This window comes from Hoplias malabaricus, chromosome 10, assembly GCF_029633855.1.
Source record: "Hoplias malabaricus isolate fHopMal1 chromosome 10, fHopMal1.hap1, whole genome shotgun sequence".
In the NCBI taxonomy this organism is placed as follows: Eukaryota; Metazoa; Chordata; class Actinopteri; order Characiformes; family Erythrinidae; genus Hoplias; species Hoplias malabaricus.
Window position 1 is genome coordinate 23,606,717 of NC_089809.1, and position 17,677 is coordinate 23,624,393.

General features: G+C 39.1%; 1 protein-coding gene across 1 annotated transcript in view; it reads right to left on the reverse strand.

The window, feature by feature from the left end:
• Positions 1-692: 692 nt before the first annotated feature.
• clcn1b (chloride channel, voltage-sensitive 1b) overlaps positions 693-17,677 on the reverse strand; it is a 36,072-nt gene continuing 19,087 nt past the window's right edge. Inside the window, exons 8-23 of the mRNA XM_066683505.1 lie at positions 14,424-14,549; positions 14,174-14,258; positions 13,838-13,939; positions 12,891-12,975; positions 11,914-12,069; positions 11,481-11,550; positions 9,815-9,925; positions 9,422-9,635; positions 6,479-6,612; positions 5,910-6,094; positions 5,516-5,597; positions 5,190-5,266; positions 4,386-4,436; positions 4,158-4,262; positions 1,296-1,382; positions 693-1,089 (exon numbers count right to left, since the gene is read on the reverse strand). Of these exons, the coding sequence (XP_066539602.1) occupies positions 706-1,089; positions 1,296-1,382; positions 4,158-4,262; positions 4,386-4,436; positions 5,190-5,266; positions 5,516-5,597; positions 5,910-6,094; positions 6,479-6,612; positions 9,422-9,635; positions 9,815-9,925; positions 11,481-11,550; positions 11,914-12,069; positions 12,891-12,975; positions 13,838-13,939; positions 14,174-14,258; positions 14,424-14,549 (2,054 nt within the window). The 3' untranslated portion in view covers positions 693-705. The remainder of the gene's footprint in view (positions 1,090-1,295; positions 1,383-4,157; positions 4,263-4,385; positions 4,437-5,189; positions 5,267-5,515; positions 5,598-5,909; positions 6,095-6,478; positions 6,613-9,421; positions 9,636-9,814; positions 9,926-11,480; positions 11,551-11,913; positions 12,070-12,890; positions 12,976-13,837; positions 13,940-14,173; positions 14,259-14,423; positions 14,550-17,677) is intronic.

Here is a 17,677-nt window from a genome sequence, read left to right on the forward strand (position 1 = left end):
GTGATGCCTATATCTATGCATGCTTGTCTGAAGGGTCTAATGACATGGTTCTTCCAATGAGCCCCCCCACCCAACTCGCCTCTCTCTCTGTTTTCCTGCACGAGAAAAAAAAAAATCTTTCCCAACCATAGGCCAATACCCTCTCCTGTCCTGTTACTCCCTAGAAGACAATAATAAAGAACAAACAAATAAAGAAGAAATATTGGTGTATTATGCATATTTGTCTGAAATAAATAACTGGGATGTAAATGGGATGTGATAAGCTTGTTACAAAAAAAGAAAACCTGACATCAGTAATTACATCATAATAATCAATCTGTTTCTTCCTTAATCAATAACTGTAATGACAGACAGTTAATGCTATAGCTTAAATCGTTAGAAAACAATTTATTGAATCAATCTGTTAATTAAGGTGTTTAGCTTGCTGATAAGATCTGAACTTCAGAATCTGCTTCTCAGTAACTGCTGAAAGGACTGCGATTAGATTGAGAAACTATTCAGTATCTTGAGGCAACAGGTGAGCAGAAATATTGCCTTGAAGGCAAGGGTTCTGTGTACAAAAACCCAGAACTATATATATGTACCAATCTAGCACATGTGCCACCAAAACTCAGCTCAGGCTGAACTCAACTTCCCAGAATACATTGTGCTATGGTATCACCTTCCTCTGGAGGCTTCAGTTTGTGAAAAATAAAAACAGCAGTCCTAAAGAGGATCATAGTCGCTCTCTCTCTTTGCACTCGTCTCCCGTTCAGGCAGAGGGTGGAGGGAAGACAAGGGTATAGAATGAGAGGGGAGGGTGGAAGGCAAGGCTGGCTGGTCCTCAGAGGGACTGCCTGTACCTTCACTGTCGCTGCACACGGTCACTTTGCACTCTGTTTCTTGGGTTTGGGCTGATGGGGCCCCTGCATCGTCTTTTGATTCTCTCCTTCCTCCCTCACTCCACAGTTCCCTGTCTCGAGTGGGTGAAGAGGGGGCAGAGGATGAGTGGGGGGGCTTCTTGGCCTTGCGATTGGCATCTCTGAAACTGGCCAAAGGGGGACGCAATCGCACACCACTGCGCGTTGAACCCTCAATAGCCTTCTGAAGCTGCAAAAGAGAGAGAGAGAGAGAGAGCAAGAGAGAGAGAGAGGGGGAGAGAGAGAGAAAGAGAGAAGGATAGAGAAAATCCCAGAATATAGTACTAACAAACTTAAGCAAATCAGTGAAAGAACAATAAACAACACTCTTAATCTGCATAATATGTTCTAAAAATAAATATCAGCTGAAATGTTAAAGATTTGAGAGGGACTCACCTCCTTTAGGGCAACAACCCCCACCAGTTTACCTATGCTGGTGACATATGCATGACTAAGACCCAAGAGGGAGAAGAGAGTATGTGTCTAGAGGAGAGAAAGGTTAAAAGACTACAGTATGGAATTTGTGCTTTAACAGTACAGTGAACATTACAAAACCAAATCAAAATATTCACAATCACACAAAATACATACTCAAGCTGGAACACTGAGCAAAATGTAAAAAACAAAATAAATCAAAAAATAGAATGCAAAGATGTGCAAATCATTTAAACCCCATGTTTAATTAGAAATAGAACAAAGACAAAGGCATGGGAAATTGCATATATTTTTTTAAATATTTGCCCATTTTGAATGTGATACCGGGGCGGCACGGTGGCGCAGCAGGTAGTGGGTTCGATTCCCGCTCCGGGTGACTGTCTGTGAGGAGTTGGTGTGTTCTCCCCGTGTCCGCGTGGGTTTCCTCCGGGTGCTCCGGTTTCCTCCCACAGTCCAAAAACACACGTTGCAGGTGGATTGGCGACTCGAAAGTGTCCGTAGGTGTGAGTGTGTGAGTGAATGTGTGTGTGTCTGTGTTGCCCTGTGAAGGACTGGCGTCCCCTCCAGGGTGTATTCCCGCCTTGCGCCCGATGATTCCAGGTAGGCTCTGGACCCCCTGCGACCCTAAATTGGATAAGCGGTTACAGATAATGGATGGATGGATGGAATGTGATACCAGCAACACGTTCCAAAAGATTTAGGACGTTGAACAAAGGACCAGTCAAATTGTATAATGCAAAATACAACAAAAAAATAAAATGAGATTAACTGTCAATAGACCAGTGATATGATTGGGTTTAAACAGAGTGTCTCAGGGAGTCTGATTATTTCAGAAGTAATGATGATTCTTTCAGAAGTAATGATCAGGTCAGAGTTGTGGTGGGTCTGGAGCCTACTCTGAATCACTTGGGGCAAGGCAGGAACACACCCCATAGGGGAAGCCATTCCCCCACAGGGAGATACACACACACACACACACTCACAAACACAAACACATGGACACCTCTGAGTCGCCAATCCACCTGCCAATATGTGTTTTTGGACAGTGGAAGGAAACAGCAGCACCCAGAGGAAACCCACATGGACACAGGGACACCGTGCTGCCCCCTGGTTGTACAAAACATAATATCATTAAAGATTTCAGAGAATCTGAAGAAATCAATATATGCACGGAACAATGCCCAAAAAACAGTATTAACTGGCTGTGATCTTTAGGCCCTGAACTAAAACAGGCATGTTGTAATAGCGGATATCACTGCATTGGTTCAGAAACCCTTCACAAAACCACTGTCTATGAAAACAGTTTGTCACTACATCCAGAATGCATGTTAATACTCATCAAATGCAAAGAAAAAGACAGACTGTCACTGTCCAATTAAAAACATGCATCTGCACTGTATAAGTTAATTTATATACAGCAGCTTTCCTTCACATTGTGTAACAATTTTATAAATCAATAATTCAATAGCCTTGAATTCAAAAGCCTTTTACATGGACTTGCATTGAAAGCTAAAAAGTTTTTTCTCCTTTTCCTGTAAGGTTATTATTTTGGGAGATATTTTATTTTTTGGGAGATGTTTTTCATTGGACATATATAAACAGGATCCAGAAACTCGGATGTGTTATTTTTATGCCCAAGCTCCTTTAAAACAGACTTGGGCTAACGAGGAGAGGGATCATTTGTCTCAATTTAGGTGCACAGTCCAAAAGCCAGCATTCATAATGGTATGAGAGGACTTTAGTGCACATGGCATGGGTGACATGCACATCTGGGAAAGCACTGTTAATGGTGAATGATATATACAGGTTTTGGAGTAAGATGCCGCATTTCAGTCTTCTGTTCAGTAAGACAAGGCCGATCCACATTCTGCATAGATTACAACAGTTTAGCTCCTTAGTAAAAGAATCAAGGAGCTATCCAAGCCAAGACCTGTCATCCACTGAAAACAACTGGTGCATTATGAAACAATAAACACAATATCAGAGACATCGAGCTGTTAAGCTGTTGCAATTCTATAATAACCAAGGATCTGAAAACAATTCACTTTCAAAAGTAGAGCAACTGATCTCCGCAGTTCCCAAACGCATAGAGAGTGTTAGAAAAAAATAGTGATGCAACACAATGGTAAACATGCACCTGTCCCAACATTTTTGGAACATGTTGCTGGCATCAAATTCAAAATGGGCAAATTTTAAAAAAGAACATAAAAGACTTTCTCAATTTCAACATTTCCAAGTTCAACCCATTCCTATTAATTGCATAAAATATATCCAAACACAACGCCATTACTAATCCCAGTCCTGGCAATTCTTTTCTGTTTTCCCCTAATCTATAAGTCTCAACTCATCATATTATTTAACTAAAAATGCCTCATTACTCAGGAGTGTAGAGTATGGAATACACATATTGTGCTGAGCTTGGAATTTACAGGGTAGGAGTTGGAAACTTCTCCCACTGAGCACAATCATGTTTAAAGAATATGAGTGAATATGTTGTGAACAAGATGGCAATTTAGAACATGGAAACCTATTTTTATGGCTGGAATGTATCTGATGTTATCTGGATAGATAACAATATTTACATGGAAACTGGACCAATGTCTTTTCATTGATTATTTTAAATCAGGTCAAGTCAGTTAAATGAAGGTCCTCCAGTATGTCAGAGCTCACTGGGCTGCCACAGTCAGTAAAAGAGTAATGTTAAAGATCAATAATATATGTTGTGTTGATTGGTTTGAACTATAAACGGTTCTTTTTCTTTTACAAATGTCTATATCTGTATTCCAGCTAAAAACCCTAAGTGGTTTAAAAGACTGCATCTACCTTATGGAGCGATGTTCTTTCCACCAGTTGAAATGGGGAGGGATCAATGCGAATCTGATCAATGTCAACCGGCTTATCCATCTCAGCCTCCTCCCAAGCTTTAATCTGCACAGGGCAATCAGATTTCAGTGATGATAAACATTGACTGACTGCAATCCACATATGGCTGATAAAGTTGTAAAGAGTGTTTGTACTGAATTAAACTTCTGTAATCTTCATTCTGTTTACCTCATCTGGAGTCATGCTCTCTGTTACAGCTGTTACAGGGGGTAAGGTGTCCTAAAGAAGAGACAGAGATAGTTGTTACATGAAAAGATATCAAGATTTATGTAGAGAGAGAGAGAGAGAGAGAGAGAGAGAGAGAGAGAGAGAATTACTTGTGAGTTTAAGTCTCGGGGCTTCATAGTTTTAGAGAGGGGGAGAGCCTGAAAGCAAGAGAGAATGTCATAATATGCTAGGTTTTACAGAAAGAAAGGGAGACAGAGAGAGAGAGAGAGAGAGAGAGAGAGAGAGAGAGAGAGAGAGAGAGAGAGGAAATAACAGCACATTTTTAAGGCTGCTTCATAATTCACTCTAAAAATAAGCACCTGAATTTTTCATTCTGCTTAGAAGCTATAAGTACAGAGTGCCTGATGCCATCTGCTGGTGTGAACTGCTTACTCAGAGGGTTCTTCAATGGCCTAGAAATGCTGCTAAAGCCAAAATAAGACAGAGCTACTGCTGAATATGCAGCACTAGAATACAGGGGAATTTGTCTCCACCTAGTGTTACCATGTACAATAATGCTGACTGCCAGTAAGTACAAGAAAACATAAGCAATCTGAGGGAAACGTTTGCTATATCCATAATAAAATAGGCCACCAATTGTTGGCACTGCCATTTGAGAGATCGCAATGTATCAGTGTCACTCAGGTGTCGGAGTCTAACATCCTTTAAAGGCTCTGAGTCAGAGAGCTAATGCGCAGTCCATTTTGCTGACATTGCATTTCATCACTTTTTAAACCTTTGTTTACCTCCATGCACGACACATACCTGTGATTCAGTCGGCTCTGAAGAGGACGAAGTGGAGAACAGGCTATGAAGTGCGCTCCTCATGGACTTTAGGGTACCTGTGCCCATTCAGTTACTGGATATCAGTCACACGTCTTTTTAAAACCTCCAATATAAATATAGGTTCTACTCTGCAAACCCCACTAGTGTAGGATTAGCAGAAACAGCATGTATGATGATCAGACAGACCAGTCAGACTTGTATAATGATTACAGATAACCTTGTCCTTTTTTTCTTAAAAATACATATTATAATACAGAACATTTGTAACATAACAATACTAAAAAGCTTGCTCAAGTCAGACTCACCAGATGGCATGTTATTGGTGGAGACTCCTTCAGATTTAGAAAAAGCCAATGGGCCATTTTTCCCCTCAGATGTTGTATTATTCTGCAAATAAAAACTTCTGTTTTTTGATAGAAGTATCATTGATGAGAACTCAATTAAGTGGAAAGTGATTATTCAAACAAGATGCTAAAAAGCATATTGTTATGATATAATCATTTTCAAACTTGGTTTTTAATATATATTTACTAGGAAGAACATTAATGTACAACAAAATAATGTTTTTCTCATAAAGTTACAACTTTGCAGATACAAGGTTTTGCTATGACAAACACAATATGAATTGTTTATTCATTAATGGTAACTATGAATTGTAATGATTTGTACTTTTGGAGTTTGAGCCTTGTTCGGTCTCACCTTCTCTTTGTTCTCATCTTGTTCTCCTTCATCTATAAATGTGAAAGTCTCCTCCCAGTTCACCACTGACCCTGGACTTGGCATTCCCTGGCCTTGGTCATGAACGCGTCTTTCTGCTGACAGCCACCAGTCACATGAAGCTTGGAGTTCACACCTCTCTATAGAGCCCAGTAAGATCATTGACTCTGGAAAGAAAATCATGAGGGCACTTTATTATACATCAGCATAAGGGTAGCTTTAACAGTAATTTCATGACATAAATATGCACATACCAACTACAGTATGGTGGATGAACACACAAGTTCAACTCAGACCACAGCCATATAAAGCAATATGGTTCACTTTGACATAACTTTGTCATCTTTTACTCCTTTCACCACATCTGGGCAAAGTTTTCTATAAAGACCAAAACGTGCCCTATGACACAGTGTCTGCTTTGAATTGTTAAACGCTGTTAAAAGTTGTTCTATATTTTTTCAAAGAAGACCTGACTTCCCACTTCCCATACTGTTATGATGTGGTGAATTTCAATAAGTACTGAAGTAATTCTATAGACATGAGATACAGACCTTTAGAATCCACAAGTGGAAATGTTTTGAGGGTACTGGAATCCAGAAGGTGGATGAGCTCTCTGTAGGTGGACTGAGGAGACACAAACTTAACCTTCCTCACCATGATGTCCTCCACAAAGATATTATACTTACTGTAAGGGGACAGAGCAAACAAATCAAAAACTACAGCAACAATTTATTAATTATTAATAAAAGATTTTAATAGAACCATCCATTGGACGAAAGGGCAAAGAACATATTTCCAATGTTTTCATTGACCAAACTGATTGTATTTTGTTAATATAAACATGCCCATTCTTGCTAGATACAAGCCATTGGATGTTTAACACTCCATTGTCACTTTTGTCTGTTTCTTAATGATGTGCCATAGGACACAAATATGGCCATCAGGCAGGCCACTCAAGCATACACAATCTGTGTCTATGAAACAGAGCTTTTCTAGCATGTGTAGAATGGTACATTGCATTGTGTTGCTGAAATAACCACAAACTTCTTCATGAAAAATTGCCTCCTTTTGGCAGCATATGTCTCTCCAGAATCCCTATTAATACACCTCCACATCAATGATTGCCAGTCACCCATGATGCAGTAATGTACCCCCAATTCCTTAATAGATGCTGGCTTTTGCACCTGTCCCTGAGAACTGTGTGGATCTCTCATAATTTGCAGTGATATATTTCACATATATTTTCTTTTCCAGAATACAAGCTGAAATATGGACATATCTGACCTCAGCACATATCTCCATTGTCTTTCCGTCAACATCTCTGTTGAGCACAGTTCCATGATGGTTTCTCCGGCAGTGCTGAAGTAGGGCTTGAAGGTCACATACATTCAACAGTAGCTTCTAGCCTTGCCCTACACAGACTGACATTCACTAGGTTCCCTAAAGGTTTTCACTGTTAAGTTCTGTAGGTGGTAAAAGACTTAAATTCTTTTCAATCTTTTATTGACAATGTTTTGGAAATAATTTATTATAACACAGTATTATTAAAGTTAATATGACCAGGGACTTCTGGTAACATTTTTGAGTGACTTATCAACTGCTACTTTACAAGAACATTAATGTATTTAATTAACTGTAAAATATAAATGTCAAGTACAATGCTAGGGACAAAAATACAAAGTTATTAAGAGGACATTTAAACCCATCACATAGAGAAATTTAAGGCAATAATTAGGGCTGGCCTAAATATATAAATTCGTTGGGTGGGTATTTGGTTTATAATTTTGAGATCAAGATATTTGTTTTTTTGGATAAGTGTGGTGATAAAGGCAACCTTCCATCCTACATGTATTCAGCCGTGTCAACATACAAGTCTAGAACAAAGCCTAAAACAGCCTAACACGCAACAGCAACCTACCTAAAACAAAGTATGGCAAAGCTACAGTTTATTTTGTCAGCTTTACACCTCAAATTAGAACACCTCCAAGAAGCGCTGGTTTATTTGTGTACACTCTGAGCCGTTAGTGGCCCTGTGTATGGAGTTAGCAAACGACTCAGTGAGCAGAGCCATGCTGAGAGCCAAAGTGTAGCTTTAATTTTACAGCTGGTGCTGAGAGTTGATTTTCTGAACAATAGGGCTGGCCCCAAATATTTGGGTATTCAGATATTTATTGGGTATGTATTTGGTTTCTAATTTTGAGATTCTGGTATTTTTGGATAAATGTGATTATCGATTAATGCAATGCTCCACCACATTCGGGCTCCAGCAGTAAAAACAGTGCTCTCCCCACTCCACCCTTACTCAGGCTCATCAACATAAAAGTATTTGTGCAAATGAAGCCTAAAACTCAAGTCATATAAAACAGCCGAACATACTAAAACCACACACCTACAACAAAGCGAGCGACGCCACAGTTCATTTTGTTGGCTTTGTGCCTGAAATTAGAGCACATCCACTTCAATTAGTTAAATTTGAATACTCTTTGCCCTTAGCTAGCGAGCTAGTTGGCAGCAAGCGTAGGTAGCAAACGAAGCTGCACTTTGAGCCACGGGGCAGAGAGGGAGAGAGGAATATTAAAACAGTGGCCGGAAGTGGATTTTGTTAACGACAGAAATATACACTACCCCACTCTCAGAATATTCACCAAATATCCCTGCTGAAAGGCCGAAGCCCAAAAAGTGGTATTCAGGATAGCCCTAGGAATATTGCGAATATTGAGTTCAGATAAAATTAACTTGTTTTGATATATTGTTTTATTTCATTCATTCATTATCTGTAACTGCTTATCCAGTTCAGGGTTGCGGTGGGTCCAGAGCCTACCTGGAATCATTGGGCGCAAGGCAGGAATACACCCTGGAGGGGGCGCCAGTCCTTCACAGGGCAACACAGACACACACACTTTTGAGTCGCCAATCCACCTACCTACGTGTGATTTTGGACTGTGGGAGGAAACCAGAGCACGCGGACACGGCGTTCACTCACACCAACTCCTCACAGACAGTCACCCGGAGCGGGAATCAAACCCACAACCTCCAGGTCCCTGGAGCTGTGTGACTGCAACACTACCTGCTGCGCCACCGTGCCACCCATGTTTTATTTCATTAAGAAGTGCTAATTGTTTAAACAGATGAGCCAGCCTTCATTTTTTACAGTGCTTCATTTAGTGTAAAATAAAACAATTTTCAAATAAACGTAATTATTTTGACAAAAAGCAGGGCAACTCTTAGTTCACTTGGTCCTATAATCAAACATAATCCTAACTAAAACTTCAACACAAAACTTAAAACTATTTGTAACACATTTGATAAGCATTAGATCTCTATAGATAAACTGCAGGGGATTATCAAAATAACCAAACAAAATGATTCACCAATTCCTCATAAGGTAGGGTGGAAATTCTGCCAGTATTCTGTAATTCTGAACATCTGTGTGAGCAGAAGCTATGAAACTACACTGGTCAGTGCTAGTCCAACCTGTAATCTCAGAATGTTACCTGATATGTCCGAAGCCAAGCTCAGGCAGGTAAGGAAGCTTTTTGACCTGGATGATGGAGTCATAGAGAGATGGCTGCAGACCCTGTGCCACCATATTTGCCAGGATCACAGCCACCATCATGGGGAGGATGTGAGAGATCTGCCCTGTCAGCTCAAAACATATGACTGCAGTGGATACTGTGTGTGTCACTGCACCAGTCATCGCTGCAGCACCTACACATAAATGTACATGACAAGGGAACAGATAAACAAACAAAGAAAACCACATGAGGAACATCAAACACACACACACACACACACACACACACACACACACACACACACACTGAAAAACTGTAAACCATATGCGGAAATGATGAGATGAGGCAGGACAGACAAAAATGTTTGCTGACCAATCACAGCATAACCTCCAGGAAGGATTCGGTAAACGATCCCATCAAAAAGAATTCCATTAGGAAAGAGAGTGGCCATGATCTCTCCAACCAGCCGACCAAATGCAGCTCCTACAGGATAAAATGGCAACAGTAATAATTAACCATGCATTAAATTGAACTGTAATGTGTTCAGTACAGTACATATGTAAAGATACACTCAGCTTACAACTGAATATTTGCAAAATTTTGACTGACACACATCTCATCCAATCACAGTCACTTATAAATTCTGCATCCTCAGTCAAGCAAAGTAAAAACACTGAAAATAGCCTTAGCAGTAAATTATTCAGAATTGTTAGGTTAAGGAATGGAGGAAAGGAACTGGAGAGTGGGTTTACTTTTATAATATTACTGAAGCTGAAACAATTTTGCATCAAAGTATGGGGCAGACAAAAATCCCAGCTCAGTAGTGGCAAAACTGTAAAAAAGTTCTAAGATTAGCTAAACTAGAGCATGGTATTAGCAAAAAATATTGTAATAGGATGATAATTATTGTTACATTATAATTATGATGTAATTAGGATAATAATTGCTGTTGATACTACATATATATATATATATATATATATATATATATATATATACATATATATATATATGGCTCAAATGCATTATTTACATTTAAGTAAATGTATTTTTAACTATAGCTCATCTGAATGTGTAGCTTTCATTGCTGTTGCTTTGTTTATCTTGGTCTATATTCATGTTTTGCCAGTTGTCATATGCAGGGACGGAGGACCAAATTCTTGGCTCTATGCAGTGCCTATGGGCTCCACTCAACCACAACACCCCAACTTTTGTGTTATGCAGTTTTTAGCACTGACAATCGGCGGTGGTATTTAAGCATTTTATAACCACAGGAGTTAATTTAATGTAGGCTATTTGCTTTCACATTTGGGCTCAACGTTCTTGGGAAAGAAGTTTGTTAGCCGTTGCCTTCCTTTCTTTTTTTTTTTTTTTGGTCCTGCCAAAAATTTATTTTCTGAAAACCGGGTTTAGCTTTCTTGGGCATCATGTTCTGTAGCACAAACAAACGCTAAGTTAAATGCACCTAGTTAAAAGTTAAAAAGCCCAGTGAAGGCAGACTAAACCATTTTGTGCAAGGGGTGAGGGTGCCTGTCCTCAGACACTATATGTAGGCTCGGACACACAATTCAATGCATCAGTAAACTGATTTATTTACCCAAAACATGAAATTTACATTAGTTAGCAACATTTATTGTGATCTTTAAATGATATTAACATTTAAAGGAAAATACAATTCCAGACTCCTCAAGGGCCCTCCCCCCACTTGGGGCCCTAGTAACATTTTTCACCACACTATGACACCTCTGCTCTTGGGTATGCTTCTAAAAGTTCCTTTTAGTTTATCTGTACGAGTGCTACTGACTCTTTTAGGTGAACTCTTCTGAGCATTTGATAGATATAGCAAAATTAACCATGGGAGACAAGACCTTCTCGGTATTCTGGAAAATTTCTTTGGTTTAAATGGCAGCAGTGATCACATTGTATCATTAAAATATAGTCAGTAGAGGACTCTGACTCCTTTCATGTCTCATATCAATCATCATAATACTAAATGGAAATTATCTGAAAACAGCTAGCCATATTAAAACTTACAGACCCAATATAAAGACGGGCATGAAGGCACCGGAAGGGATAGGCATTGTCGTAGATACTGCAGACATCCAAAACTATGTCACAGAGAAATAAAATGGTGGGAAAAAGAAGCAATAAGACATGATGTGTTTTAGTATTCTGATATAATGCTTAGAATGTATTTACCTATTTTGTAAGTCAATATGACAGAACACTTCTGAAAGCTGTAAGTGCATGTTTTTAACTTTCCTCAGATAAATGCACAAAATATCATCACCAAACAAACTGCGATTCCATCTGTTCTAAACTTTGCCGGTAGAGTGGCATATTGGCAAGGGTGTTAGGAGCTCAAAGTCAACTGTGCCTATGAAGTGTTCAATTTGTAGAGCCTTATGTGAGTGTCAGAGTAAAACTGCTGATATAAGATGTGCTTCCTTTTACCAGTAAGAAATATATACCTTCATGATGAAAAAGAGGAGGAGGATGATGAAGACGCTGACATGTGGATGGAGCCACACGGCAGAACGCCCCAGGCCAGAGGGTGCTGTAGTGGTCAAAATCTTTGTCCAGGTGAAATTATCAAACAGAGAATTGATACATTCCCTTGGCATCAGCTATACACCAGAAAGGAGAAGACAAAGACAGGGCCATTCATATATATCTCTTTCACTTTACTAATAGAGATTGGATAATCTTCTGATCAACATTTTAAAACACATCTCACATATTTTATTTGATTGTTTTTATGCATATATATGATTATACATATTTAGGAAGCACCATATATTACAAATCAGTAGTGAGTAGGGTTGTAATAATATGTTCATTTTAAGATAAGTCATTGTATTTACCCCAACATTAAATGTATATTTGCTAACTGTTAAAAATAACCCAGTAAATTCACCTGAAACTAATGTTGTAGTTTTATTTTAAGGATATTAATAAACAAACAGTGAAGTAGTTCTTGTATCTGTTTAATAGTATTAATGATGTGAAATACTAATTCACTTGTTTCCGCTTTGTTTCTGACTGACTGTGTCTTTAAGTTGTCAGACACAGTGTGATGTACAGCCTTCACTCTTCCATGAGTGGTGCAATGGTTATACAGTACACTATCCATTTCTGAAAGTTTGAAAAGAGTGGACATGTCCAGCACTAGCAACAATATATATAGAGTGTGTACCCACTAATAAATGGGGCACAAAATTTTACTTAAGATCCTTGCTATAAATCCAATATTACACTGATAGACATAATACTGTTTAACCATGGATCAGTGACTAAATATGAATAAACATTGTACCATGCACCAGTACTGGACAGGTGAAGGTAAAAAGTCCTCTTACATTCATATATATGGGCTTGGTGTAAGAAGCTGAATTAATTAAAATTTCCCTGCCTACAGTGAGAGTGAGAGCAGATTTGGGGAACATACCTCACCAGCCATAAACTGGCCAAAGCCTGGAGGAAACGTGAAAGTGGCAATAATCAATGTCACCACACCAGGGTAAATCAGCCGGCTAAAACAAACAAACAAAAACACTGTTGTAAGTGTGTTATATCAAGATATTAATAAGTGTCATAAGGGAATAAACAATTCCAACAAGTAATCAGATCATAATTAAATATTACAGCTACCGCAAATACATAGAAATCATAATTGTGAGATACGCTATATCAGTGGTTCTCATACTTTTTTAGACCAAGTGCCACTTATTATCAAACAAAACCAACTATTCTTAATATTTACATCTAGATTTAGCCCCTAGATTTAGTGGGGAAAAGCTGCACAGCCCTTCACTCACAGACTAAACTACCGTTTATTCATAGCCCATGTAGTACTTTAACTGAGCTTAATTATGAAAACTGTGAAACCTTATGCAGTTTACTCATGAACTTCTTTCAGTTTCAGATTTTCAGTTATTAATTTTTTTATTAAATAATATTTTTTTCAAGGTCATCTCGGGTACCCCTATTGCTGCTACATGTACCACCAGTGGTACACGTGTCACAGTTTGAGAACCACTGCACTATATGGCCAAAATGATCATCCATCATTCCTGCTGAAATTAAAGGTATTAATAAGGAATTTGTCTCCCGTCTTACAGTAATAGCTTTGAATCTTCTGAGGAAGGTTTACATTAGATGATGGAACATTACTTTGTGTATTTGATTTCATCCATCCACAAGAACGCAGTAAGGTCAAGTAGTGATGTTTCATGATTTGTTTTGGATCACAAATGACACACCAACTCATCACATGCTCCTCAGTGTGCACCTGAAAGTAACGGAACTATAACGGGTGTCTATAAATCTTTGGACATAAAGTGTATATATTTCTATAGGTTGTACGTAATCTGGAAAGGAGTATTAGTCACGCACTGTTTCATGAGGAAACGGGTGAGGGCAGTTGGCCTTCTCATGAACAAAACCACTTGTCTGTTCAGATACACGAAAAAAGCTCCCAGAAATCCACACGAGATCCTGTGTAATAGAGAAACACAGGATTGTTCAAAGGCATTTCTTAAACACACACACGCGCACACACACACACACACACACACACACACACACACAAACATATTCCTTGTGTCCTTCAACAAAAGCCCCTGCAGCAATGTTCGCTGTAATTCTTCAGAAACTGAAATATATATACTCCTTCTCTTTATAACTTCAACAGTGCAGTATGTGCAAAAAATGCAGTGTCTACCAACACACCCAATCACGGCAAATGCCGGCAGCTCCTGCAGGTCGAATGGGAAGTCCATACGGAAATTTGTGCGAAACAGAGCGGTTATAGTGACTGTGGGAAAAGAGAAAACAGCAAATCTCACCATCAAATAAAACAATTCATCCCCTCACTGAACTGTGAGTAATATACATACAATGAGATTAGCATGTGCATGGGACATGCATTTATATTGCTCTATTAAAACAGTTTGAGTTTGTGTGTGTGTGTGTGTCTAACCAGAGTCTTTGTTCCACACAGAGAGCACTCTGAATATAAAGGCACTGAAGGTGGCAGCGAAGTATCCTCTCCAGTAATTCCTCACTGCAAAATATGTGGACGTGACCTCAATACTGAACAACACGCCTGCCGGGGATAGAAAGAGAGAGGGGGGGGGGGCAGAGAAAGAGGCAGACAGAGCGCAAGGGAGAGAGAAACAGACAGAGAGAGCATGAGAGAGAGAGGCAGACATAAAGCAAGAAAGAACAACAGTGAGAGAGACAGAGACAGAGAGACACAGATTGGACAGACAGCAGGAGAAAGAAAGAAAACAAAAAAACAAACAGACAGAAACAAACAAAGAAAGAAGAAAGAAAGAAAGAAAGAAAGAAAGAAAGAAAGAAAGAAAGAAAGAAAGAAAGAAAGAAAGAAAGAAGTAAAGAAGGAGAAAAGGAGGAAGCAAGAGAGAACGGCAAAGGGAAGAAGTGAGTAAGAAAATGTGTGAGAGAGAGTGAGTGAGAGAGAGAGAGAGAGAGAGAGAGAGAGAGAGAGAGAGAGAGAGAGAGAGAGAGAGAGAAAGATATAAGCTGCATTGGAAGACAAAAATAAAAGCTATGGTTACAAATCTCAGTGGCTCGTGTAATGGTGGTTATTACGTGTATTTTCATACCAGCTCTTTTGCCTATAGCACGCACTTTGTCTGTGAACTGATTATGGAACAATTCAAACGTAAAATGACTGGGGGAATGGATTTATACCATAAGAAAGAAAAGGGAAAATGTGAAGAGGAAGATAAATAAAGGGAGGGAAATTGTATTTTACCTCCAAGAGGAGTTCCGAAACAGCAGCCGACCCCTACAGCACACCCCACTGTCAGAATATCAGTGTAACCATAGGGGTTCTACTGAGAGAGAGAGAGTGAGAGAGAGAGAGACAGAGAGAGAGAGAGAGAGAGAGAGAGAGAGAGAGAGAGAGAAAGAGAGAGAAAGGGGGTGGGGGTGAAGAGAGGTGAGGGAGGGTACGGAGATGAAGGGATGCATGAGGTTCAGGAATGACACACCAAGGCCATTGTGTGGGTAGGAGTAGAAGAGAAGAAATAAAAGATATAAAAGAATAAAGGAAAGATAGATAGGAAGAGAGAGAGAGAGAGAGAGAGAGAGAGAGAGAGAGAGAGAGAGAGAGAGAGAGAGAGTTGGGATGAAAGAAAAGAATAAAAGGAATGAGGAAAGAGGGGAACAGTGGGAAAACAATAAGTGAAGTGAATAAATCATACCAGAGATGTGGGTACAGCAAATCAGGAGGTTAGGAGCAAACATAGAGAAGCAAAACCAAGTCCTATGTAGCTCTGCATACAGCTCAGTATATACAGCACAACTCCCAGCAACTTTACATTAGCTGTCCATAATAACTGTGTCTCCACAAGGGCCAGTATAAAAAAATGTGTTCCTAATGCCAGTAAACAAAAACACAATAGCATACTGGCTGTACCTATTCATTCTTAGAATACAGTGCTTCGGTATGAGAGATAGAATGGTACGAATCGTGTGATAGTAAACCTAAGGTTTGGTTATAACTGAAAGGCCAAAAATAAATACATAAATAAATAATCACATGCAAAACACACAAAGTTAATAAATGTTTAGCCCTGGTACAAGTGTCTTTGATAGATCACAGATGTTAAAATCATATTATACTGATGAAGATATAATAATAAGATAATCATTCACATACCAGAAGATATGAGTTCTCTTTGAAACGAATCTTGCTCTGTAGTATTATATGTATGCATTATTTTATTTATTTAGTATGGACCTAGCAAAGACATAGACTCACATACCGTGCTAGCTTTCATATTAGCTAACTTAACGTGTTCAAATTTGCTTCTGGCATTTTCTAATATATGCTTATAGATAACATTATTTTGGACCAACATTCAGACATTATAGCCTATATAGCAGTCAGGGTTAAGCTTTTGGACAGAAGGTAGATTAATATTTTAAAAAAGCTAATTTTAGCTAACTTAAAAACCTGTCCGGACAGTATCGGTCCACTGGCTTAAAAATGTCAGCACACCACTAACTGTAAGTCATTGCTGGTCCACCATGGGACCACTCAGATTACTGTCCTATGTACAATGTTTACTAGCTTTTAATCTCTTTGATGAGACTTTAAATAAACTTTTATTCTGAAAAATAAACTAATACAAATATTATCAACAGGGCAGCACCGTAGCGCAGCAGTTGACGTATATTCAAATGACATATCATTTTCCAAAACTGGAAATGATGTAAACAAAAGCTATACCATTTACCTTATGTAGACACAAACCAACCTATATAAGTGAGTAGTGAAGGACTGAAGGGAGAGAGATGAATAGAGATGAATGGAGAGACGTATAGAACTGGCTGGTTCTCTCCAAGCCCTTATGGCTGGTAGGATGCTGTTCTTTTGTGAAATTAAAATGTATTTAAAATTCTAGACCGTTTCTGGCAGAGATTCTTCTTCATCACCCGCACCACAACACCATAGAAAAAAGGCACAACACAGTCACAGCTCCAGGGGCCTTGAGGCTGTGGGTTCAAGTCCTGGTCCGGGTGACTGTCTGTGAGGAGTTGGTGTGTTCTCCCCATGTCTGCATATGTTTCCTCCGGGTGCTCTGGTTTTCTCCCATGGTCCAAAAACACACTTTGGTAGGTGAATTGGCTACTCAAAAGTGTCCATAGGTGTGAGTGTGTGACAAAATGTTTGTTTGTGTGTGCGTGTGTTGCCCAGTGAAGGACTGGTGCCCCCTCCAGGGTGTGTTCCTGCCTTGCGCCCTGTGATTCCGGGTAGGCTCCGGACCCACCGTGACCCTGAACTGGATAAGCGGTTACAGACAATGAATGAATGGATGAATGAAAATATTATCAACAACTATGAAAGAAACATTAATGAGTAAGTCTGAAATAAAATGATTAGGTTGAGAATGTTAAAACTGTGTTGTAATATAATTATTTACTAATTTACAAAGAAAAACATGAAAGATTAATGAAGCAAAAGTATGTAAACTGGACAATGAATGGAAAATGCTAGAATTTTATTTAAAACTCTATTTAACCAGCAGTGGTCCACCCAGAAAATGCTGTGCAAAAACCAATGCACCTCCAAATTTTCCCTCAGTGGACCAACCTTTATCTGCTGTCTTCTTGCTGTCTGGGGGCCATTAGCCCAAAAGTGAGTGTTGTCCAATATAAATATGCCTTGAATGGGGTTCACATCTGGCTAATTCAGGAAAT